This window comes from Geospiza fortis, unplaced genomic scaffold (genome assembly GCF_000277835.1).
Source record: "Geospiza fortis unplaced genomic scaffold, GeoFor_1.0 scaffold381, whole genome shotgun sequence".
Classification (NCBI taxonomy): Eukaryota; Metazoa; Chordata; class Aves; order Passeriformes; family Thraupidae; genus Geospiza; species Geospiza fortis.
The window spans coordinates 2,907,205-2,933,197 of NW_005054348.1; the positions used below are offsets into that span (position 1 = coordinate 2,907,205).

Sequence of the window (25,993 nt, forward strand, 5' to 3'; positions counted from 1 at the left end):
CCTGCTGATAGAACACACTGGAACTTCTTAAGTTTCATATTCTTTTGAAAATATGCTCTAAGTTGTGTTTGTATGGAATTTTTTTATTGCTTTTTTATTTATTATTATTTTAATGTGTCCAGACAGAGTGGTTAGAAAAGCTTAGAAACTCGGGCACAAAAATGAGATACGGGTGTTGCTGCTTTCTAACATTTATGTATTTGGTTAAAGAGCCCCTGCTGAATGCTTCTCCCCCTTCGATGCTTTAAAAGCAAACTCAGTTATATCAGTTATCAGCTTTTCAACCCAACATGTAAAAAAAAAAATTATTATTCTTTACCTGCTGCATTGACAAATAAAAGACGTGATGTTGTACACATCAGTCATGTCTCACCTTGTGGCTAATAAAGAATTAGGAAAGCACCATCCCCAGAAAACAATAAGTCTGCTGAGGGAAAACACGTTCCCTATTTTGAGGATGGGACTGTCTCTACTACTGTTTTTTCAAAACATGCCTAAGCTATTATTGATATCACCTTCTCAGTCATAGACTCGAGAACCCCACTAATACTGACATGTTTGACTGCTGGAACTCTTTATTCCTGTCATTGTATGGATTTTTATGGAAGGCAGAAGGATATTAAAAATACTAGGTTTTTTTCTGTTGTCTGCTGTCAATATCAATTATTGTCCTGTTTTTAACTTGAACACTTTGTGAAGCAATAATGATGCTAAGCAGTAAAATGTACGAAATAGATATACTATTACAATTCTTAATAGGGTCCTAGTTGGCTTATTCTCTTCTGTGTAAAATATGTCTGCTTTAATCAGAGTTCAGAATGACTAACATTTGCACATTTTGTCAACAGAGTATAATATACTTTACAGCAAGTTCTCCCAAAATCCAGGAGTGGATAAAAGATGAATCCATCCAAAAGATACTGCAGCCTTATGCAAAGTGGCATTATATTGAGCGAGACCTTGCAATGTTTAATGTTAACATAGACGAAGATTATGTTCCGTGTCTCCAGGGAATAACAAGAGCTAGCTTCTGCAGTGTTTATCTGGACTGGATTCAGTTCTGTGCCAGGAAAAGGGTGGAGGTATGTGTCAATTTTTTTTCTTTTTTTTAGTGGTATTAGTTCTTGGGATATGAGTGAAATGGTGCATGGCTACTCTTCTACTTGCTCAGGATTAGTAGAATAAAATTTATTTCGTATAAGCTTTTAGCTTTAATGTAAAAGGAAAACAGGTTTTGTGGAATGGAAAAATATTTTGTGAAGTACCCGTGCACAAAATCTTGATCTAAAGGTCAAAGACTGTATTCAGTCTTTGAATACAGAACCAGTTCTTTACTATGCAAATTTCCAACAATGTTAATTTTGTCATCTCTAGAAAGCACAGATGTATCAAGTGCTCACAGAAGTACTGCTAGAGCAGGCTCCATTCAGACCATGTCATCAGAGCATTGCAGTTCCTTCAGTGTTGGCAGTGATTGGTACATTTGCCAAATGTCTGTGATGTCTGTGTATCCCTTTCAGAAATTTGCTTTTATTTGTGTACAGTTGCAGGATGGCAGGGAGGGGAGTGCATGGCACACTCCCTGCTGGCACAGGTCACCTCTGACAGCTCGTGACTCTAACATGAACCACACCACAGAAACGTGTGCAGCCACTGCAGCTCTAGAAGGTCAAGGGCAGATGTGCAGCTGTGCATTTGCATGCTCTGAGCCACTGAGATTACTGATGGTCAGCAGTTGTTTGTCAGAAATGCGCTACTGTACTTCCATGGAATACTCAGAATAGCCCAGAGGGAGAGTACAGTTTCAAACAAGCATATTGTCTCCATCTAATTTTCTGATTATTGCTGATAGTGGCAAAAGTGGAGAAGTGTCTTTCCTGGCCACAATGTGCTGTATTTGTGCATTTTTCAACTCAGGGTCACAGAATGCACATCCCATTGCTGACCTTAGCTGGTGTGACATCACTGAATCTTTCTTGAAACATCACCAAATATTTCTGCTCCACTTTGGTTCCTTCTCATGTCTCTGATGCTGAGTACCATTCCACCAGTTCCCCTGCATATCATTATATTGATAATGTTTTCATTGAATTGTCTTCTGAGACATTTCCAAAACACCATCTCCTCCTACTAGGAATACTTCACTTCTTTTTTTTCTCATCTCCATGTCTCAGCTCCCAAGTTCTGGTGCACAAAGAATTACACTCTGTGGGGGAAGCTGCTGCTAATTGATGCCTTTCCACTTGTGCTCTACCTTAGATTTTCCAATTCAGTTATAGATTTAGGGATGTCAATAGACTCGAAACAAGTAAGTTAGACTTCAAAAGTTCATGTAGGAGGTGGGATAAAAAAAAACAAGTTCACTGTACACATAACTCAGAAAATCAATATATTTTATAGAAGGAGCTACATTCTCCATTATAATTGGCTTCAGTTTTAGAATCAAAGAAAGCTCTAAGAAATCACTCATTACATGGACTGAAATAATAATATGTATCTTCCTGAAGATTAACATGCATGAGGGGTTGTTCCAGTTTTTTCCTCCTGCTTGGTAGCAAAGTTTTCTTTGTGAAAATTTCATTAAAAGACTTCTCCTGAGCTAGTAAACATAAAAGCAGTATTCTGAGTGCTTGTTAAAATGGACAGTCAGTGTCATCAACCATTTAGACAGATACTGTTATTCACTGAAAGTGTGTGCCTCTCAACTTTTCCAAAGATATTGTACTTCTGAAATCTGTGGTAAGGTTTCATAGGAACTGTGGTCCATGAAAAGGGTTTTGGCTGTCTCCAATTGCAGTGTCTCCCAACAACAAGGAACCTCCTCCAGTTTAGAACGTCAGATCTGGGAGGAGTGGAAACAAACAAAAACCCCACAATAAAACATCACCACCACCAAAGCTCTTGGGATCTCACTATCTGAGAATGAAAGGTTCTGTTTCCAGCCAGTGGGCAAAACAAGCTTGCATTTTGCAGAAATCCTCTGATGGTGATGGTCTTCCTTCTTGATCTATTTAATTGCAAAGAATGTTTTGTACATGCAAATGTTACAAATGTCACTATTTGTGGTGCTTTTAAATGTGATGTTTGCACTTTAGAGTAACATGCTAATCTCCAAACTTTGTAGCACCTGGACAGCGATGAGGATTCTCCTCTCGTGACACTTTCCTTTGCCTTGTGTATACTGGGTCGGAGAGCTTTGGGAACTGCATCTCACAATATGGCCATCAGGTAATCTTAGGAATCCCTTTTTCCTCATGTTAAAACAAAGACCCGTTTGTCTTTTTTCATGATGTGGGATCTCAAGAGAAGATTAGATCAAGGAAAAATCTCATTCCTTCATAAAATGTTTTCTGTCATTCCTGGTCATCTTTTTCTTTGTGGTTGGCTAAATAACTAATCCAGTCTTTATTTTGGAGGGCAAAGCAGAATTTTTGATTGAAAGAATGGGTACCAATGGTTATTGCTTGTGTTCACTCATGCCTGGCTACTGGAATGCTGTCCTTCCTGTGGCCTTCCAGTAGAAGGAAGAAATCTACAGAAGAGAAAGAAACTGCTGTCATCTGAGTTGTAGTTAGCTAAATAATAATAAATGTATAAGGGTTCTCCTCTGTATTCCTCAGGGGTGTATTCCTGTTCGTTGTGCCATTTCATTCTGGCAACTAAGGAAGGGAGAACCTCTCATCTCCTGAGGCTGCAGCTTTGTCTCTTCTCAGTCTACCTATCTCATTTGTTCATTCATTCTAAATACTTCTTCCTAGGAAATCTGGTTAATTAAAATATGCTTCAATTGAGATTGTTTCTAAATATGCTCTTCATCTTATATTTTCATTAGGGATTCTTCCATTTTCACTGGGAGTTCTGAGTTGTTTGGGTTTTACACAGTATAATTTACGCTGTGCTATAGATGAGGCATTTCATTAATGGAATAATGATTATTTTAATGGAGTTTAACTTCCCACATAATTTTAGGGGTTTATTAGGTTTATTTGAACCCTCTCTGTGCACAGGGATTTAGTAACAATGGAGAAGCTGAATAAATACAGCTTCTAAGTGACCTTGCTGTGTTGGCACAGACTGGTGAGCAAAGCTACCTAGACCTCTATCAACATGCTCCTTAGAGAGGATTTTTCTTACTAACAAGCAAACAGAGACAGCATGTGTGATTTTGAATGCATTTTGTTAAAGCAGTCTATTTAAATATTCATTCTAGCTTTGTTATCTGTTGAGACATTTATAACATTTTGCTTTATGTCTTCCATGCAAAATGTTTGTGGCTCACGTGGCTTATTTCTTGTTGTGCTGCTGTAGTAGTTTTCTTCTGGGCTGCATTTCTTCTCCTTTCATTTCTATTCACTCAAGTTAGTGTGATGTTAGGTAAGTCATTGGTATTTTTTAAATTGTCCTGTTTTTTTTTTTTAGAGTTTGAGGACATGATGGGAAAGTTTATGTGCATTTATGATATTTGTTTGATAAAAGATTAAAGTGATTTTTGATCTGTGCCTGCAATAGATAGGTCACAGCGATATTAGAAATTCATCTGAAAATAACACAAAAGGTTTCTAAAACTGTCATCACATTGCACATACTTTCCACTGGATCTTAAAATCTTCATTACAATGCTTTGGCTCTCGTACAGATACAATAACAATGTCCCCTATTTGTACTGGCTTACATGGTTAGTAGCTAATACAAAGGGATAATATTATCAGAGACTTTCCAAAGCGTAACATGGAAAGTATGAATATTGAGGATAATTATTTGTATAGTGTTCTGTAAAGATTTTAATAATAATTTCAGGAGTCAGCTATACCATGTCTTTTCAAATTCTGACAAATACCAATGAACTGGATTACTTCCTCTCTTTTGATAAGTGGACTCTCCATATTTAAAAATACTTTTCTTTGGGAGGGAAGGTCTGCAGAAAGGCAAAAACTGGGGTAGTCATCTGAGGTGCATAGCTCTGTCCCTTTTTTTTAATCTGTTCTATATAATCTTCAATTAAGCCCTGGTTTTCTTTTTATTAAGCAAGTGCTCCAGGGCAGTATCAAGTCATTGTATTTTTAAAATGTATTTTGTGACATGAAAGGCACTAAGTGGAAGCTTCTGTTGGTATCCTTTCCAATGCTACTTCACAAAAGCTTTCCCTGGAAAAGTTTCACTGTGGAAAAACTGTGTCACTTCCCCACCTGGCTAAATTACCTTTAATGCATTTCCACTGTCAGAAGGATCTGGAGAAACAGAAAAGGAATCTGAGTAGCACAGTTGAAGTTATAAATTGCTGCAGCTACAAAATTTGACTTTAGCTTGGTAAAATATATTTCTTCTTGTCTTTCAGAACATACCTATCTTAACTGACTAAACCAATTTAGCAGAAATTATTAACTGAGTAGGGAGGTGGATACCCTACCCCCCCGACATCAAGACCTTTATCAACAGAATTATCCCAAATACATTCACTTGAGCATGAAGGGCACCCTGCTTACAGTGTTCATTGCTTCAGACAGATCTGCACAACTTGTTTAAACACAAATTAGCAGTCAGTCAGTCAGTGAGACTCCAATAGGAATACCTTTATACAGGAAGCATGCCAGGGGAAGGAGACTGTGTGCAATGCTGCTGAGGCCAGAAGGACATGCCATGAGAATTCTCTTCAGGCACTCCTCCCTCTGTGTTTGGCAGAGCTCAGCAGCTCTCACCAAGGGCAATCTCCAGTGTTCTGCTGGTCCTTGCCCCCAGTTCTGAGTGCTGCAGGTCTGCATTCAGTCACATGGGGCAGAGGTACTTAAGGTCCTCAGGAGCCAGAGGAACATTTCCTTGAATGATGCTTCACAATTCTTTTCTTTGAAAAGGTGCCATGATATTTTGGGGACCTAGTGGTGCTGAAAAGGGTTTTTAGTTTTCTCAGGTCAGAGCAGGCAAAAGTGTGCATGAGAGGGAGATGTACCACCTGTATGAGGTTGGAACTAGATGATCTTTAAGGTCCCTTCTGACCCAGGCTATTCCATAACTCTGGCTGTTGGGATGTGGCTCATTTTGTCAGAGCTCCTAACACGTTTTGTCACACTCAAATGCTGGATTACAAAAATACAGATTTAGATTACTCTGGTAAGCCCTGAGAATTTACCTTGAACATCATCTCAGGACTTTCTATTAATTCTCTCTGTGGAGCATCTTGTGTACAGCATTCCTAGAGCTTTAGGGATGAGTTTGAGATGTAAGAGCCAGGTAGGCATTGCACTCTTCTCACTGCATGAAGCATTTCAGATGGTCAGAGGAAGCAAACCAGCCAAGAATCTGGGGTGCTCTGCAGTTCATGTTTTGTTCTCAAAGGTGACTATGCAGGTAGTAGGAAACTTTCTCTGGACTAAATCTAGTCCTTGCTGTGTCTTGGAGGAGTGACAGTCATCCAACTGCTGTGCAGTGGAGCAAAGGTGATGTTACTGTGGACTACGGAGTTGAGAGTCAAGTTTACATTGTGTATGCAAGCTATCAATTTGCACTCATTTACACATGATTTTGTCTAATCTATTAATCAGCAAATGTCACTGTGTAAACCAAGATTTTAAATGCTCTGATATAATGTATGTAAATAATTATTCACTGTACCTGTTCATGTAAATGTCAGTAGAAACCTAACATTAACACTAGATTACATAATAAGTGCATTCATTAAGGAGGCAGAACATTGCAATGCAAATCACTTGCTCTTTTAAACTGTCATTAGGAGGCATCCTGCACAAAATGCAATTTGAAGAATGACATGACATTACCATTAATTTATTCAAATGTGGGTGATATGTTTAGTTGTGTATTTGTTAAAAAATTACATAATAATTCCATTCAGCCACTAAAGCTACTAGTAAAGAAATATTTAGTAAAAAATTCAAATTTGGAAAAATACAAAAATGTCTTGATAAAGCATCTCTTATCAGAAACTTCCAACACTACCAAGATTGGCTGCTCAGGTCCCCCAAGCTCAGTTTGGAGAAAGGGTCATTCCAAGGAATGCCTCTGCCTGGAGGAGCTGCTGCTCACTTGGAAACCCAGGGAAGAAGCTGGCCCCACTTGCCCCTTCCCACCTGGTCACCCCACTGCACTGCCAGGATCTGGGGGAAGGGGAAGACACAGAGCCATGGCACCACAGGGCTGCTCTGGTGCTGCACTGCTGGTGGGAGTTCAAGCAGACAGTGCAGCTTGATGTCTGCCAGAGCTGAGCAGGGCAGAAAAGTGACTCTTAGCTTACAATCACTGTCATCTAAAATATCCAATTAGAAGGGCTACCACTGAAAATATTTCAGGTGAACTATGACATTCTAGGTCATTACTAGCTCACAGACATGCCTGTCCCTTTATTCCTTAAATAAATTTACAGTTAACACTGGAGAAGGTCTGCAGATGCAAAATCCACACAGCTCATTAGTCTGCATCCATACCGCTTTCAGGCTGGCACTAAATGCTTTTAGTTTCAGCTGTCGGAGCAGCATGAGGAGTGCAGTAGGAGGGAGTATTTGCTTTGGCACTGTTGCCCTCCCTCTGGTGTTGGTGGTGCTACTTAATCCCCTCTTTTCTGCACCTTCAAGGGGCTGACGGTTCCCACGCACCTACCAGCCTTGGTCTAAGATAGCTTGCAGTTGTGACAGCAGCTTTTCAGGTTGTTAGCTCAGAGGGTTGGAAATGTTGCCAGATACCGTAGTTATGTCTCTTACAGATTAACGTTGTTTCTTTGACATGTAATTTTACCTTAACTTGTTTTTAAAATATTTTGAACCAGCCTGTAACTACAGCAGATTACTAATTGAGGTATGTTAAAAGTGGGCCAAGAAAACAGCAACAACCTTGAGTGAGGCCTGAGATCAAAGTGGTTGAGAGTCAGGCCTGAGATCAAAGTGGTTGACTTTTACAGCTTCCTAATAATCTCATTAGTGTCTTCAGGAGAGAGCATAACAATGGGAAGAATAACGAGAGCTGTATCTTATATGGATTAAGGAGGCTGCATGTTACAGAAGTAATGGCTTGAGATAGTGTCACATTATAGGCAGAATGTACCCAAAAGCCTCATTACAATTGTCAGGAGAATAAAAGATGCCCATGGTTTTGTGAATACGGCAATCTCCTCCGGACCGCTCTGGTGGAAAATACAATTCATAAACTAATTGACTCTCAGCCTCTCACAACTACTGCCACCACTGATTTGCTCCTTGTAGCAGTCATGTTTGTTCTTAAAAATCCCCTGAGTTAGAGAACTTATTGTGCAGAGGGATGACAAATGGATGAGCCTCCCCTCAGCCCAGAGAGAGCTGTATGTGCTTCCCCCCACTCCCACTGCTGATGCTGGGCTGCAGTTTGCATGGCTGTCCTAGTCCTGGCCATGCCTTCAGCACATCCTCCTCTTCACAGCAGCCTGTTTGGCTGGTGCTGATGCCTGTAAGGCACTTCGATGTGGATGCAAGCTCTGTGTCTGCTCTGGTGTTCAGATTTGATTCTGAGAGCCTCCCAAGATGTAAAAACCAGTTCTCTCTCCTGCCTACTCCTCCCTTCGTCCCAGCCAACTCTTCAGAGCAAATACAGGGGGTGTTATGTGGGGAGAAACTATACTACAGATCATCATTAGATGCAGAGTTCTAGGTAACTTTTAAAATTTCATCCTGGGAAGAATATTTAACTACAGAAGGTTTTTTTTCCAGGCAAGGATTCAGCTGTGTATGCTGATGTTTTCTGGTGGGTGGGCAAGTGAAAGGAGCCTTCCTGACATGTAGCTTTTTCAAAGGGGGCAATAGTCACATTTCACCATGCTGGCTGCACTCACCATTCTCCCCCACCCTCACAGCTGGCTCATCCTAGGGCTTTCCTAACTGTTAAGCAGGGTTTGAGTATATTATCATTCTCTGAACTGTGGGGATGAGGGATTGAAGGTCAGTGGGGACCAGGACTCAGTCCTTAAGGACACATAATAACTCCCACTGAAATCAGTGCTTGAATGTTTTGAAGATCAGAGTGTGCCTGTCTCACACAGGCATGTTTTAATACACAACTTAGTACTAATAAATGCAAATCAGTTAAGAATTCATAAAAGTTTCTCTATACTCCTTATGTTCCCACCAGTGACAGCAGCCCTGCCTTTCAGGCTAGTTTTGGTCCCACTGCTTAATTGATTTGTATTACATGATGCTTTCATGGAAAAAATCAGTATCCAGTTGTTTCTCTGGTAACAACATATGTATTTCCACTTTAATTTCTAAGACATGCTAGCCACCAAGAGCAAAATTAGAATGCCTTTCAGCTGAAGCTGGCCAGGCATTCTTCCAGTCTCTTCTTCCTCTCTCTGAGAAGAGAATATATTAAAAATATTTTTCTTTTTTATAAAATAATTAAGAAAGCTCAATTATGTGGAAAGATTGTGTCCTCTAGAGAAAGGCTGAGCAGTAATGAAAACTACTAACATCTTAATACAGCTTCTCCCCAGAGTCTTTACAATCAACTGTTGTAAGAGTGAGTGAAATCTCAGCAGGTAGATGAAACCATATCCTGTGGGTTTGTAAGATATGCCTGTTTTTAATAGATGGTTCTGTTTTCCTCAGTTTTGAGGTCACTTCTTCAGAGCAACATTGGCACAGCAGTAACCTTAACCTGCAAGCATTATACAAGTGACAGTGGCATGGGAGTCGTGTAATTCAGGGTGCAGATCAGAGCTGAAGGCTGATGGTTTCCCTTCACAAAGCCCTTGCACAGCCATCTTCTAACAGCTACCTGATTTTGTAGCTTTTACCTTGTGCTTGTATCTCAGTTCCAGGTAAGCCATCATGCAAGGCCAGGCAGAACTGCCTACATCTAGTTTCCTACATTACAAAAAAGAAACCCAGTGTGTATTTGCTTTAGGGCTCATTGTTTGAGTAGGAAGCACCTGTTGGTTGATTCCTGCTCTCACCTGGTTTGCTGAACAGTTCTGAAATTTAGTATTCTCAGTACATCTGCTTTAATGTTCACATTTAGGTTTGAATGTAGTGAGAAAGGTCTTCCTGAAAGCATTTTTTTCTATTACTGTTTTTCATTTACAAGGAGAAGTGCTAACAGGACTGGTCACTAAACTTTCAAATAAGGAAGCAGCTTCTGCTGGCTGCACAGGGAGTGCAGCTGGCACTCTGACCTGGTCCCTTTGGCACAATTGGAGAGAAGCAGTGCCCTGAGGCACCTTGTGACTCAGTCACCCATCCTGAGGGCATCCTTCATGCCATTCATCTCATGGCCAGTCATTTACAGAAGGAAAACTGCCTCTCCCAAGGAATGGTTTTTTGTCAGAGAAACGTGATGTGACCCCTGCTTTATATCCACCACAGGCACTCACGCTGGGCCGGAGGGTCACCAGCCACTGCACAGGTCAGCAGGAGGCTGGTGACTGACAGATCTGCCTTGGAGAGATGGGAATGGCTTCTGGGAGTGACTGCTGCCTTTCTCTTACAGCCTGGACTCTTTTCTTTATGGGCTCCATGCTCTGTTTAAAGGAGACTTCCGGATAGCAGCCAAAGATGAGTGGGTCTTTGCTGACATGGATCTGCTGCACAAGGTTGTTGCCCCAGCAATCCGAATGTCTCTGAAGCTGCACCAGGTAGAGAATTTATTTATGTATTTATTTGTAACATTTACTATTGTGTCTGTTTTCTTAGGAAAATGCAGGAAAATACCTTAGCAACTGTCCAAAGGAGAAAAAAAAGGGAAATTGAGTACTTGCCACCTTATTCTAAGAAACATCCTTCACCAAGATGGAAGAGTTTGGCATTTATTTATTTTGCATTCACTTGATATTCTTTTCTGAACCCCCCTAGCTGCCATTTGAAACCACTTTGCAGAGCTTGACCCTGCATTTTTCATCAAAAGAAAGCAGAAAATCTTGTCATATTTTACTTGTGTGGATACTATAATGGTGGTTTCTAGACTGAAGAGAAATACATTGATCATGCTGATTTCACTGCCAATTTCAGGTCAGGCTCTGTATACCTTGGTGTTGATTTTGTTCCTGCTCTGGCACATTATGATTTAGTATCATATGCTTTTATCATTAGTGATATTTATAATTGTTCTGGATGTTACTGAACTGCTGTGAATTTATATCTGCTTCTTTGACACAATAATTTTATGATGTTATTGCTGGCCGTGGTGCTGCTGGGTGAAATTTCAGTATTGTGGTATTTGCTGATGGATTCCCAGTCTGTGCTATTGTTGGTGTTGTTTTGTGAATAAAAATAAGAATTTCCACAAGAACTGTGGACTGTCCTAGGTGATATCTCTCTCCAACTTACCCAAAAGCTCTGCCTCCCATAGTTTCACACTCCATTTAAAAAGAAAAAGGATAAACTGGTATTCTCCAAGTGTCTTTGTGCAGTGTAGTCATGGAATCAGAACAGGTTACAATAAAACTGAAATTGTACCTTTCTATATCACTGTTACATGAACCTCCCAAAAGACACTCTTTAGCAAGTGTCAAGTCACTTGGAGGGGGCCAGCTGGCAACTGTTTGGGAGCCAGTATTTTGTTTACTGTCAATAGTTTTTGTGTTTTCATGAATGTACCTGACCTGTTCAATACTTTTTCCTGTACGAGCAGGACCAGTTCACGTGCCCAGATGAGTATGAGGACCCAGCAGTTTTGTACGAAGCCATCCAATCCTTTGAAGAGAAGGTTGTCATTTGTCATGAAGGGGACCCAGCCTGGCGCAGCGCAGTCCTGTCCAACCGGGAGGAGCTGCTGACCCTCAGACACGTGGTAGATGAAGGAGCAGATGAATATAAAGTTATCATGCTCCACAAAAGCTACCTGAGCTTCAAGGTGATCAAGGTACATATGTCATCTTTCTAATACTGCAGTAATTTAGGGCTATGGTAACTAGCACTATTTCTGAGTAACGTGGTCGAAAGGAGAAGTTAATAGTGGTTTTTAAAGTAGGGACTGGAGGCCAAAAGAGCTCTCTTCAGTTGACTTCCATTTTGCCACCCACGTTTGTGTCTGCAAAAGTTCATAAAAAGCTGTTGGTGCAAAGACATCATGACGTGTGTGCACACTCAGCCACTGCTGTTCTACTTAGATCCTGTAGTTCTGCACCTTGAGTAGCAAATGTTTTTGCATGATCTGCATGTTTTAACCCATCTGCAGGTCAACAAGGAATGTGTCAGAGGGCTTTGGGCTGGCCAGCAGCAGGAACTGATTTTCTTACGCAATCGTAACCCGGAGAGAGGAAGCATCCAGAACAATAAACAGGTGTTGCGGAACTTAATTAATTCTTCATGTGATCAGCCACTGGGATATCCAATGTATGTTTCCCCCTTAACCACCTCGTACCTTGGGACACACAGCCAACTGAGGAACATTTGGGGGGGACCTGTCAGTTTGGACAACATTAAGAAGTGGTTCAAATCCAAGTGGTTAAGGTAGGTGTTAAATTTTGGCTATGCTGATAAGAGACCTTGCAGTCTCAGTTTCATTGTATTTTCTGTTAAAAGAGAGTAATTCTGTATTGTTATCTATGAGTAAAAAAATTAATTGCAAGTAACTCAGAATATAACAAAATAGTGCTGCAAATAGAACAGAAAGAAAATCCATTAACTCATTCGTGACAAAGCTTTCTGCATGTTCAACAAGAGTCATTCAAATCACACTGCACTACAGACACTTCCTTCCCTCATTCCACGGAATTTTACTGTTTATGCCATCTAAATAAGGGTATCTTTTCTGTAACTCTGACCATGAGTAAATCTGCTGGTGGATTTTGGTGAGTTATGCTCCGAAGCATGGGCAGTTAGATATCCACCCCCAAGTTATTGTTCTTGACCAAAGCACACCTAAAAATGTACTTGCTATTCACCAAAACTGCCTGACTTCCCTTAGCTGTGCATGATCAGTACCTGACACTGCATCTCCCATTCCTACTTGCACTTTTCACACAGCAATAGCTCCCTTGCCTCATTCCCTGCCACTGTAGCTGAGGAAAGGCAGGGCACCATGGAGACACGATGGGAGCCAGCTCGCGTACCAAGATCTGTGTTAAAATGTCAATATTATATATCTAATGGCTTAACATGCTAGTTTCCCACCGTGCAGCCCATCCCTCTGAGCTCTCTCCAGTCCATTCCTCTTGGCTACTTGGTTACCTCATGTAGAAGTTAATCTTGGGAGACCACTGTAACATTAGATAAAGATCCCTAAGGTATTTCAGGATTCCAAAGCCAATAAACAGAGACAATTGGCTTGTGTCATATACAATTTTGTTCCAAGAAAGCTTATCTTTGCCATCGCATAAAATGTCAGAAGACCTGCAGTGGTGTGAGAGAGAACACTCTTTGAGGGCACCTAACAGTGGTGACACAAATTTTCATGTGCAACAAGAGGCTGACCCTGTCTGTGTTCCTGCAAACAGAATGCGGAAGGACTGCCATGCAGCAGCTCACCATGAGAGAGGCAATGTTGAAGAGGTGGATAGTGCAGGGGGGTCTTCATCTAGCAACAATTCCACAGGGAATTCCAGCCAGAGCAGTAGCTCACAGCCCACCAGGGATGGAACCCCTCAGCTGCAAACTTCATCTCAAGAGGTCCACCAGCGGGCAGGTATTTGCACAATTTATTTGCCTTTCTCTGGAGTCTTCTTCTTGGGGGTCACATGGGCAGATGCCTTTGGGGAGTCCTCAAATCCAGTGGAAAAGTAATTTTAGAGAGTGCAGTTTGTCTCTCCTAATGACCAAGAACATGTAGGAGATGGCTTCCCGATATTGTTCCAGGTATTTACTGGGAGGGTGTAACACAAAAGTGATTCACCAAAGGTTCCACTGTCAAAGTCCATTATGAGTAATTTTTGGCCTAGCAGGTGCCACTAAGAATGCCAGAATGAGAAATGCAGATGGGAGGGAGTGTACATATGCCATGCAGGGAGCCTGTACCACGGTGAACCTCTGCTTATTGTTGGCTGGAACAGCAGAAAGAAAGCATGCAAAAATCTTAATTAGCTTGAAAGGACTGTGGCAATTTATTTGAGGAATTGGTTTGGCTGCTCATCAGTGCATGTGGAGAACAAACAAACGGAAAATAGCTTCTTATGTCTATATAGCAGTTACCAAGAGAAAATTAAATGTTGCCAATCATTCTGTCAACTAACAGCTGAGCCCTTCTCAAATTACAGATTCAAAAGTGCTTCAGTCATATTCGCAAGGTGGAACTAGTGGCCTTTACATTGGAAGTGTATGTTTGTAATAAGGATAAGGATAAGCAATTGTTTGGACAGTCACAGAAGGTAGTGGTCAATGGTCTAGAGTCCTGATGGAATCAGTGACAAGTGATCTCCCTCAGGGGTCCATACTGGGACCGCTGTTATTTAATATCTTCATTGATAACATAGACAAAGGGATCAAGTGCACCCTCATCAAACATGCAGATGACATTGAGCTGAGAGGTGCAGTTGACACAGCTGAAGGATGGGATGCCATCCAGAGGGACCTGCACAACCTCAAGAAGTGGGCCCAGGGGAATCTCATGCAGTTTAACAGTGCAGGGTGCTGCACTTGGGTCAGGGGAATCTCTGGTATCAACACAGGCTGGGGATGAACAGATGGAGAGCAGCCCTGTGAGAAGGACCTGGGGGTGCTGGTGGCTGAGAGGCTGGCCCTGACCCAGCCATGGGTACCCCCCAGCCCAGAGAGCCAAACATGTCCTGGGCTGCATCCAAAGCAGCGTGGGCAGCAGGGCCAAGGACAGAATTCTGTCCCTCTGCTCTGCTGTGCTGTGCTCTGCTCTGGTGAGAGCCCACCTGCAGGGCTGCATCAGCTCTGGGGTGCCAGCACAGGAAGGACATAAACTCGTTGGAGCAGGTCCAGGGAAGGGATACTAAGATGATCACATGTGAGGAAAGGCAAAGAGAATTGGGTTTGTACAACCTAGAGAAGAGAAGGCTTTGGGGTGACCTAATTGTGACTTTCCAGTACCTGAAGAGAGTTCACAAGATGGAAACTGACTTTTTACAGGAACATGGAGTGAACAAGGGGGAATGGCTTCAAGCTGAAAGAGGGTTTAGGGGTTTAATTGGATATTGGGAAAAAAATCTGTACTGTGAGGGCAGTGAGGCACTGGGTCATGTTGCCCAGAGAAATTGTAGATGCCCCATTCCTGCAGTTATGCAAGGCTGGGTTAGGGCTTTGAGCAACCTAATCGCGTAATAGGTGTCCCTGCCCACAACAGAGAGGTTGGAACAAGACAAGCTCTAAGGTCCCTTCCAACCCAAACCATTCTAAGATTCTGAGTTTGCCAGTGGGTGACTGTATGATCTACCACTGTGGGATCAGGACTTGTAATGTAAACCAAATCAACTCTACATTTCAACAAGTTTGTAGCATTATTGTATAAATTAAAGCAGAGAACTTGAGGAGTTTGACACTTGCTTGTTTCCTGTTAGATCATTTTGACCTATCATTAAAGACAATGGGCAGGACTCGAAGAAATCTTGCCCTGAATATAAATGACATTGCAAGAATAAAATAACTGCAGCTTTTAATTGTGTCTAGTGTTAGAGGAATCCCCATGTGCATACTCATAACTTGACACAACAGTAATCACAGTAGCGAGCTTAATTGTGATATAATGATCCTGAGCATACCATACAATAAAGTAAGTTAATTGTGAGTTGTTTAAAAGAACATATTGATTGGATGCCCAGAAAAACATAATCAAGAGACAAAGTCACTGTTAGATAAGAAAAGCAATCTGGCTTTTGTTAAGACATGCACAACAAATCCAAGGAAATGGTAGCAAATGGAAATCCATATTCACTTCTCAGATACTGTAGAGAATGAAACAAGAAGAATTTTTTGGCTAGGGCCATTAGAGACAAAAAGATGGAAGTGAGCTTATGGCTGTTTATTTTTAAAGAGTAGAAGCAACAGAAATCCTACCACTGGTCTTGATCTGTCACTATATAGAAAGGCAGAGTTGCCAATATGCAGTATGTAGAAATGAGAAAATAAATGTCTGGTTTATTTTGGGAAGAAACATAGATAATGTATTTCTATGATCCGATCATGAAACAGTTCCTTCTATCCTAACAGCTACAAAGAACATGAAAGAGTGGCTATCAAAGCTATATGCTTAATTGAGCAAAGCCAAATGACTCATTCAAGAAGGGTTTTAAGGGAGCTGGTTAAAAAACAAGCTCTGTTCGATCTTCAGGACATCGAGGCCATACCACAGCATTGGAAAAGAACTTATCTATGCCTGTTAAAAATCATAATATTGTTGTCCTGCCACATACAGTGGTGCCCTAGTGCCCTAATTTAAGGACATTTTTAGTTTGGAAGCACTTCAAAGAGCCAAAAAATGATCAAAATTCTGGGGAATACATCCTGTATTGAAAGATAAAGTGCTTTCCAGCAATTGGTATTGTAGGAGATGCCTTGATCATAGTCTGTAAGTGTTTACCTGGGCAACGGAAGGTGACCAAAGACCACTGGTCTCAGCAGACTTGGATGTAACAAAACTAAACAAATTCAGATTTGAAATCAATAACACATTTTAATATTAAGAGAGTAAATAAATAGTGAAACAAGACTAAGGGTTAATGTGGATTCTCTGTGACTGGAGATGCTGGATGCATTTTTAAAAATGACAGTAACAATTAATAAAACTACACAGGAATTAATTCTGGGAAATCCTATGGCCCATGCTATATAGGACAGCAGACTAGATAATCGTAGCAATGCCTTCTAGATTCATAATCTGTGCATCAAGTGCATTTAACTTCTTCCTATTTCATACTGTGTTTTGCAGCCTGGTACCACTGAGTCTGCAAAACTGCAAAATGCAATGAAAGCCCTATATAAAAGTGCAACCAAAATCAGGAGCACTGGAAACATTTGGGGTTCTCCCCCAAAGTTTCCTTCTTTCATGATGCAGTTTATAGAACAGCCTTTGTTTTTCTGAGTGTTTTCAGGGATGGAGTTTTTTAGGTGTAGGTGCGGGTGGTCTCCTGCCCAATGCTCCAACCACTGCATTTGGGATGAATATAGAATACTTTTGGACAGGGGTCAGCTTCCCAATTTAAATCACAGATGTTTGGCCACGTTAGCCACGGTGCACAGTAACACACCACAGCCCCTCTGTTCTTAAATCCAGTCCTTTCCTTTTATTTAAGAAAGGCAACCTTTTGAAATAACCATCAGATGTAGAAACCAAAGCACTTGAGCCGAACCCCAGGGTTTGAAGAGCCTGAATCCCTGTGGAGGCCAAATGCACGTGCAGCCTGGCGCCCCTCACCGCACATGAAGGACAGAGGACACGGGCAGAGCAGTGCAGGGGCCATGGAATCACACAATATCCTGAGTTGGAGGGGACCTACAAGGACCATTAAGGTCTAACTCCTGGCTCTGCAAGGACCACCTCAAGAATCACATCCTGTGCCTGAGAGAGTTGTCCAGGAGCTTCCAAGAGCCATGTGTGTCTGTCCCATCATTCTCCAGCAGAGATATTGGGGCTCTTATTACTTAGGAAAATTTTTTTTATTATTTGAAATATATAAGTAGAGCTAAAGATACATTGTAAATGAGGTGTGAAAGTGTCCAACACTTGCCAAACCAACTAGGTTTTAGTGAGCTCCAGTTAGGTTGTAGCCCAGCTCTGCTCATCTGACTCTGTGCCAAGTTACCTAAATTCTCTTTGCTTCAGCATTTGAAAAATGGGGATAATGATGCCAGCCTCTGAAAAGCTGACCTGTGGATGTAAAACATCATGTTTCAGCTATATGATGTAAATGGCTTGGATATGAAATTCTGAATTGCTGGAACCTGCATGAATTCAGCAGTCACGGTTTTAGAAGATAGTGTGAGATTTATATTCCTTTATGCCAACAAAATTTCAGTATTTGGAAGAATTCAGGTATTGGGGAAAACCAAAGCAAAAAGAAAAAAAAATTACCAACAGCCTGGAAATGCCTGCCAGAAAAACTTGTTTCTGTGTTGATGGCTCTCAACAGATTTCCTGGCATCCACTCCCCACCCTACAGCTACAGCTAGGAAACCAAAATGCCAGCTTGTGTTAATGTTTGGAGTTTCCTGGAGAGCAAAAAAAACCAAGCAGGCACTTTTGTGACTGGGTATTTGCTGTGTGTGCCCGGGTTAGGGCCTGTCTACAGAAACAGTGAACTCTGCTGGGGCCTGTGGCACACACCAACCCATGCACAAGCTGGCCTCTGGTGGGTTCACTGGCCACCAGATTTTATGATTGATTTTTCATTCTATGGCTATTCAAATACACAAGCATAAGAAATACAGAAATTGTTTGCTTGAATGACAGAAGGTGTTGGTATAAATGTTAAATATGGGGATGTATTTGTACAGGATGGATTTGTCTAGGCATAAGAATAGCTTATCTAATCTACGTCCTGTATCTAGTGGTGGCTGCATTGAGATGCTTCCCAGAAAGGGACAAGAGTCTTACGTGGGTCTCATTCAGACCTCTAATAGTGTATCCTACCTAAAAGCACTCACATTTTTACACGTCTGTGGTATATTGCAAACGTCTCTCTTGGAACTCAGAGTTTACTGTTAGTCTTAAAAACTGTCTTGTGGCTTGAATGCTGTATTCTTCCACTTGGCTGAATTTTCAAATTCTCTCTCCTCATATGCAGGAATAATTCTTTTAAATGTGCCACTGTTTTAACATAGAGATTTTTTGTTTTATTGTTGCATTTAATTATACCAAGCCAATATAAGGTGGATATTCAACATTCCATTAGTGTGGTTGTCAAAGGGGAGCAGAGTTAGAGCAACGCTATGCTCAGTCATTCACTGAGCTGATTAAACTGCACGTAGCAGAACAGCTGTGAGCCTGTGATTAGAGTGCTTTGCTTGGGGTCTCTTCTCATTTCCCTGTCTTCTGACTCAGTGCACAACCTCTAGAACTATTTTGACCAAAACTTAGAACACCTGTAGTGGAAAACACAGAAAGATTCATAGGTTTAGGCGTTTGTTACTTTTGCTGTTCTTGGAGTCCTTACGCTAATAAAAACCAGTGGTAATATGCCAACAGTAATATGTACACATGGGACACTGTCAATAGCATGGAGTTCATCAGAATGCCACTTACTTAAATATATTAATCTTTCTTTTGAAGGCAGGAGAAAACCCAGGAGTCAGTCTGTCCAGGCACACACCGCTTTAAACCAAAGGCCCCCTGCTTCAAGTCACTCTGGACCAATTGTAGAAAGCCGGCAGCCTTTCATCCAAACGTCTACATCTGCCCACGAAATTGCCCAAAGGCTTTCTAGTAGTCAGCTATCATTCCACAACTCTGCAACATCTGTGTTTTCTCAGTCCCCTGCTGTTCCTGTTGCTGGCCAGCTGACTGTGCAGGACCGGGCTGCAGCAATGCTCAGGTCCAGCCTGGCCTCCTCCACCAGCTCAACTCTCAGCCTGCTGTTTGGCAAGAGAAGTTTTTCAAGTGCTTTGGTGATTTCTGGGCTCTCGGCTGCAGACGGAGGCAACACGAGCGACACACAGTCCTCCAGCAGCATGAACATTGCCATGGGGCCGTCTGCCAGAGCAGCAAGCCAGGCAGCTCGGGTAAGGCTGAGGCTGAAACAGCACTGCTGAGTGGGAGTCCCGCTCTGCTCCCTGTCTGGTTCTTAACTGTCCTCTTTCTTCTTTCTCAGTGGTCAGAGAACAGGTTTTTCCAAATCAGTGTTGGGATTTTGGTATTTTGGGGGGATTTTGCTGCATCACAATGAGACTCTTTATTACTAGTGTGTCTGTGAGATTGTTTGTGAGTAACTGATGGGGGGGGGACTGTTGTGCATACACCTGAAATTGCAAACTGGGGCAGAGTTGCTTTTCCTTTCACTCAAAACAGGGACTTATGTCTGCAGTTTCTGCAGCCCAGGTGATGAGTACTGTCGCAGCAGTCTAAATAGCTCCTTCCTTGCCTGCTTTAAGTGTTATACAGTGATGCCTTGAGAGGCTGACCTAGAACAGAGACTAGATAAGAGTTAAAAGAATAAAGTAGGTATTTATTAAAAGGCCTTAAAGGATACACTTTGGCCAATACAAGAGCCTGGCCAGGGCTACACTGAAGATGAATCCAAAATGGATTCAAAATGGATGACTGGTCACAAGGCTTCACACCTTTATAAGTTTTTGATCCATTTGCGTATTGGGGTTAATTGTCCAATTACAGCTTTGGGTTATGAAGCCCCATCCTCCCTATCTGCTCTCTTCAGTTCCCCACTTTTTGGGCTTGAAGCTTGTAACAGTTGTCCTTGGTCTCAAGCTGGAAGAGGATTGTTTTGTCTATCTGTGAAGAGAACTTACTAGCACTTAATATGAAGCTCAGAGCTACACACCTAGGCAGCACAGAATCTCAGAAATAGGAAAGCTAAAACTTAAGGCATCAGCAGGACTTAAAATTATTTTATCTGTCAGAAAAGGAATGGTTTCCCCTGAATAGTGCACTTGTTCCATCCCTCTCTCTGACCAGAAATTCAATCTAAGACCTGAAACCTTGTTAGTCAAAGGAATCCTGTATGAAATATTTACCAAAGGAAACCGGTATGCCCTGTGATTAAGAATTTTCTAAGAGCAAAACACTACACACAAAAAACTTACAGCCTTCTTCCCAAAATATTCACAGTTTATTCCTATCGTCCATAAAAAATTCAATTCATGTTGTAGAGTTACTGTTTTATTGTTTATTTAAGTGTATTTATTTAACTTTGGTTGCTATCCATTGCTGCCCTGAATTTTGAAAATTGACCTCAGCACCAGAAAGCAGAAACACGAGAAGATGGAGTAGAAATAAAGGGTGACTGCAATTAGACAACATAATTAGGCAGATTTCTGCATTTGGCCTATCAAAATGGAAACCAAACTCGTGACAGGGGAAGACTGCAGGTATAAGTCCCAAGCACTTTTCTGTTACTGTGCTCCTGAACTGTGTATAACTTCCCTAGTTTCCAAAGAGTTCTCCAAACCTCAAGTGTGAAAAGCTCCTTGGCCTATGTGTATTTTGCTGTCAACCCAAAAATACCATGTGTGGTACAGTTCCCTAGAGTTTCACCATGAACTTCAACAGGAGTCAGCTGAATGTTACTCACCTGGGTCCAATCCTGCTTTGTTACTATTTCTACACATACAGCTGAATATATTCAATGAGAAGGCACAATTCCAACTCTCAGGAGTTTATGGCCTAATTTGGAAGAACTCAGCCAGTCTGTGATACTGAGTACTAATGGTAGGATTCACCTTGTCAAACTTTAAACTATCTAAAATTTGGGCACGATCTCAGTAGGTTGTTGTTGAGGCTTCTGTTTTCAGAGAAGAAGCCTCGATCCCCTTCATCCTTGGAGCTATTAGGCGGAAATTCTCCCCTGGGGGACTTGTATCTCTCTGCCAACCATTGGTAGCCTAAATGACACAGCAAGACCACATGGTGACATTTAGATGAGGTGAATCCTGGCCAAAGTGCTCGGAGTCCAGGTGCCCGTTTGATTGAAAGCAGTAAAGAGGAAGCGTTTCATTTCAATGTTCACACAGCAAAGTTCTGGAATGCTTTTATCCTAATGGACTCCTTACAGTGGGGCGGCACTGTGCTTAACGTTTGCAGACTGATAATTGCATTCCAGTTTTGATGAAAAGATTCCTTTGTAAGTTGGATTTAAAATTTGGTGTATAAAGCAAGCTCCAGAGCAACCCGATTTAACAACTTAGAAGTCAGCCCTGTTGAAGCAGGAGTTTGGACTGGATGACCTCCAGAAGTCCTTTTCAATCCAAATTCTTTTACAGTTCTCTCTACATGTACATCTGTGGTACTAAACCTCCAGCTCCTGGTCTGCTTTTCCTTCCAAATTTATGCGTTACACAAAGTGTGACAAGTACCTCTTCAGAACTCCCTTGTGAATAATGCATGTTAAGAATCCCATGGAGTTTCATAGAATGACATCCCTACGTCAATTTTTAAACTTTTTTCACCCGTCACTTCAAAAAATAGCTGAAGTGTTACTTAGAAATTTCCTAAACTAGTTGACTTTTTCTTTCTTACTTTCCAGCAAGTCACTGAGACCTGTGAAGCAACAGATACTACAGAGCCAAGAGCCCAGCGGGAGGCGGGTCCAGCCCATGCGCTGTTCCTGAGTCGGAATGTGGAGTGCAGGAGGGCCAGCCAAGAAGATATGGCCCTGGAAGACACTGCTTCCCAGCAGAGCCTGTCGGAGGAGCAGTGAGGAGCATTCGTGGCACAAGGGCCACGTGCTTCTTAGCATTAAATACAGTTAGGTCAGGAAGCTGCACATGGGTTTAGGTTCTTTCCAATGTAATAAGCAACCTTCAAATGTTTATTTTTCTAACTTCCACACAAGAATATTACAGGGCAGATGGTCTTCAGCTAATGGCCTTGGCATGGGTAGGGTTGGAAAATATCCTAAAAAACACACAGTGCCACTTCATCTCAGGTTCTTGTAAATCCTAGAACAATGAATACAACCTGTTTAACGTTCCTTCCCCTGGAATGGTTAGAATCACAAACGAATACAGTAGGAAATAATACAACTCAGTGAAAAGCACACAAAAGACATCTCTTTCCTGCCATAACTAAACAGCTGATTGCATGCAAACTAACTGAAATTTGGTATATAACATATAGCAAGAGGCAACTAAGAACAGAAGCAATGAACACATAAAAGGACAGTACAGTGTCCTGTAACATTAGAGCTAAATCGGATTTTTTTTTTCCAACAGCAAATCTCATTTTTCTTTGACGTGTTATGCAGGTGCTAATGCTGAATAGCAACACAGCATCTCAGACTGATATACTGCATGCAGCCATACTGAAATACTGTGTGAACGAGCCACGCTACACCAATTAAAAAAAGTGTAAGAAGAGAAAGTATCCAGTGCATGGAAAGTCTTCAGAGCATATGGTGCACCTTATTTGCAAAGCAGCTTTGCATAAATTAGGTATTATCTCGTGCTCCTGTTTGGTTTACAGCAGTGTTTCTCAAATTCTAAGCAACAGTACCCTTAGGAGTCCCAAAAGGGCCATGGGGAATCCTCCTCAAGGACAGAAAAGTGCAAAGCAGGCTGTAATTACTGTCTGGAAGTGTTTGTGCTAGGAAGGGAACAGCTAAATACCTTTAATTGCTGGACACAGCTCACTGTCCATAAACACTTGTAGCCAGTAATTACAAAGCCTTCTGATTTCCCTCCCCCAGAGAAAACTGAGCTGCTGCCAATAAAGACAGATGATACAAAAAGGGAGGCCATGCCTTCACAAGGTTTGAGAAACACCAATTTCCAAGAATGCATGACTACTTTGAAACCTAAAAGGCTACAACAAATCCTTCCTCTACTACAGTCTAAACAAATATGCGCGTGGTTTTTTTTCAATTAAAAAAAATTGCAGCTATCAGTGTCTTGCTGTTCCTCTTTACTATAACTACCATAGAGTGTTTCTAAATCTCAACACAATGATGTGCAGCCAGGCTGTCTTGTCCCAATTAACAAGATTTAACAAGAGATGCTGTAGCTAAGTCTCATTACTGTTAGGCAATACTCAGTTGCATTCTGAGCTTCCTACTGTGCCACACTTCAGATCTGAGCAGTAGAACTAAGTAAGACTGAGTGAAAATAAAATGATCCAAGTATGTTTTGTGTGGCAGCTGTTTCTGGGTCTTCTGTTTGCAATTGTTCTCGCTTGCTTTCTGCCTTACAAAATTAAGAAACCCATTCTTTTTTACTTCACTTCAGATCTTGATGAGTTGATTAATAAAGCTTAGCACAATCTAGAAAAAATTCTGCTCATGTTCACAAAGACAAAAGCAGAGTATTCATATACAGCCCTCTAGACACATGGTCGTCAGTGCAGTTCAGGCCCTACTAATGTCTCCACTAGCATCCAGGTGAGATGTGGAAGAGGAAATTGAATTCAGCTGCTCCCTTCTAACCAATTCTGGCTGATGATGGCTCTTGTCCCACCACACTGTTCATGAGGTGCTTCATTACAAATGATGGATGGAGGTTATAGAGGTAGGGTCCTACTAACAGCCACCAGCCCCAGTTCTGCTCTGGGGGCTTTTGCATGGCAGTCCACAGGATAAAACATCACAGCTTTGTCTTCCTGCATGGAAGCAGGGCAAACAGGTGGCTCTGGAAAGCACCAAGAACTTTTCCATATTCACCTAGCATCACTTAAGCCTCCAATTTTCACATCTTTAAGTTTGAATCAATTTCCATCAAAAATAAGTAATTCTAGTGGTCCCAATCAACCTAAATTATTCTGTGTATCCAACTCAAGTGTACTAAACCAGATTGGAGAATGACTGCACAAATTCTTTCAGCAGCAACCACTGTATTTGCTTAGCATGGATTGAGGCCCAGTGACAGCACCTTCCCCCAGCATCACATCTTCTGCAAGACTCCACCATCTCCACAGCCTCTGGTACTGCATCCTAAAATAATGCAGCTGCCTCACAGTTCCTGACTTCCCACTATCCCTTGGAGCATAACTCCTTGGGCACAGCAGTTAGGCCATGAAGTCCAGACTCCTGCTGCACAGGGTGGCTGTCAGAAAGGGCAGGTTCTAATGCCTTCGTGGAGTCACAGTGAGCAAGCATGGCAAAATGTCAAGGTAAGATTCAAAAATCAGTTCCTTTTTTGTAGCCATGTCTTATATAGTTTTTATTTTGCCTTAAAGTTGCTATTGTAGCATAGTGGGTTGAAAAAACCTAAGACTGACCACTAACAAGCAAGCATAACATAGGAAAAAAGAATAAAAATGAGCACAAACTCTCCCATATTATGTTTCTCCGTATTTTTGGAGATAGTCTGCTGTTATAGTAATAAGACTACTGCTATATGCATCAGTTTTAAATATGAGACAGTCCCACAGAATAAACTGACATAATGGCTAAAAATGAAATCTGCAACTAGGCATGAGGTTGTATTGATTAAACACATCCTAAACTCCCCCATTTTTGCATGAGGTAGAGATGCACCCAGTGAACTCTGCTTGGGACAGAAAGTGCATTTAGGGGCTCTGATGCACACCAAGCTAATAAATAGGAACCTAACCTTTACACAAAGCCTAATTTGAACAATAAGCTGCTCCAAACAGCCCTGCATAACACCAAAAGGCACCAAAGTCCTCAGCACCAGTGCCTACATGCACATGAATGCTTTGAGTGACACCTTTGCTCCTGAGAAACAGCTTGATACTTAACCTCACACACAAGGTGCCTCAGACTTGCAAGATGGAATACACCATTTTTGGAGCAGGTTTCAGCCTTTAAATGAAAAGCAAATGCAATTTTCATTGCTTTTATGTCATCTGTGACCCTGCTGATGGGTTTCACAATGCTGAATACTGTTAAAACTTGGCCCTAAAGTTGCTCAGGCTTAACAGTTTGCCTACATATCTCATCTCTTGCTACAGCTGTGATGCAGGAAGGATGCTGCTACCACCATGTAAGGACTTTTTACCAGAGTTCCATCAGGGTTTTTTGCATCAGGTACTATGCTTGGTTTTTCCAGGGTTGCAGAGGCCACTCACCTCACTCAGCCAGTCCAGAATGTTTTTGTTTCTACAACATGAAAATAGTGATGTTCCCATCTTGTAAGCAAGCTGAATGCATCCTTCAAGGAAATCTAGTGCTCAATCCACAAGACTATTTGTACATGCAGTTCTTTCATAGACAAGTCAGAAGGGATGAAGAGATGGAGGCCTTTTCTGCCTCCCCCCAGCTTAACCTCAGATAACATCACTGCTGAAAGGAACACTAAGAGTCATTTTATTCACTCTGCCTCAGCAACGAGAGAGGAACACAAACAATACAACAGGTTACAGGAGGGAGGATAATGAGTATATGGTAAAACAAACATAAGCACAATACTTCAGCCTTCACACTAAGCACGGGATACTCACCTTCCTCATATTTTGTTTTCCTAAAATTTCCTTTCCCAAACAGACTCTTGTTTACATCATATAG

At 41.6% G+C, this 25,993-nt stretch overlaps 1 protein-coding gene across 1 annotated transcript in view; it reads left to right on the top strand.

The window, feature by feature from the left end:
* Nucleotides 1-23,653, top strand: part of PCNX2 (pecanex 2) — a 146,648-nt gene extending 122,995 nt beyond the window's left edge. Inside the window, exons 27-34 of the mRNA XM_031058762.1 lie at nt 849-1,082; nt 3,125-3,228; nt 10,459-10,603; nt 11,599-11,829; nt 12,145-12,419; nt 13,406-13,593; nt 19,135-19,583; nt 22,061-23,653. Coding sequence (XP_030914622.1) covers nt 849-1,082; nt 3,125-3,228; nt 10,459-10,603; nt 11,599-11,829; nt 12,145-12,419; nt 13,406-13,593; nt 19,135-19,583; nt 22,061-22,234 — 1,800 coding nt within the window. The 3' untranslated portion in view covers nt 22,235-23,653. The remainder of the gene's footprint in view (nt 1-848; nt 1,083-3,124; nt 3,229-10,458; nt 10,604-11,598; nt 11,830-12,144; nt 12,420-13,405; nt 13,594-19,134; nt 19,584-22,060) is intronic.
* The last annotated feature ends 2,340 nt before the right edge of the window (nt 23,654-25,993 follow it).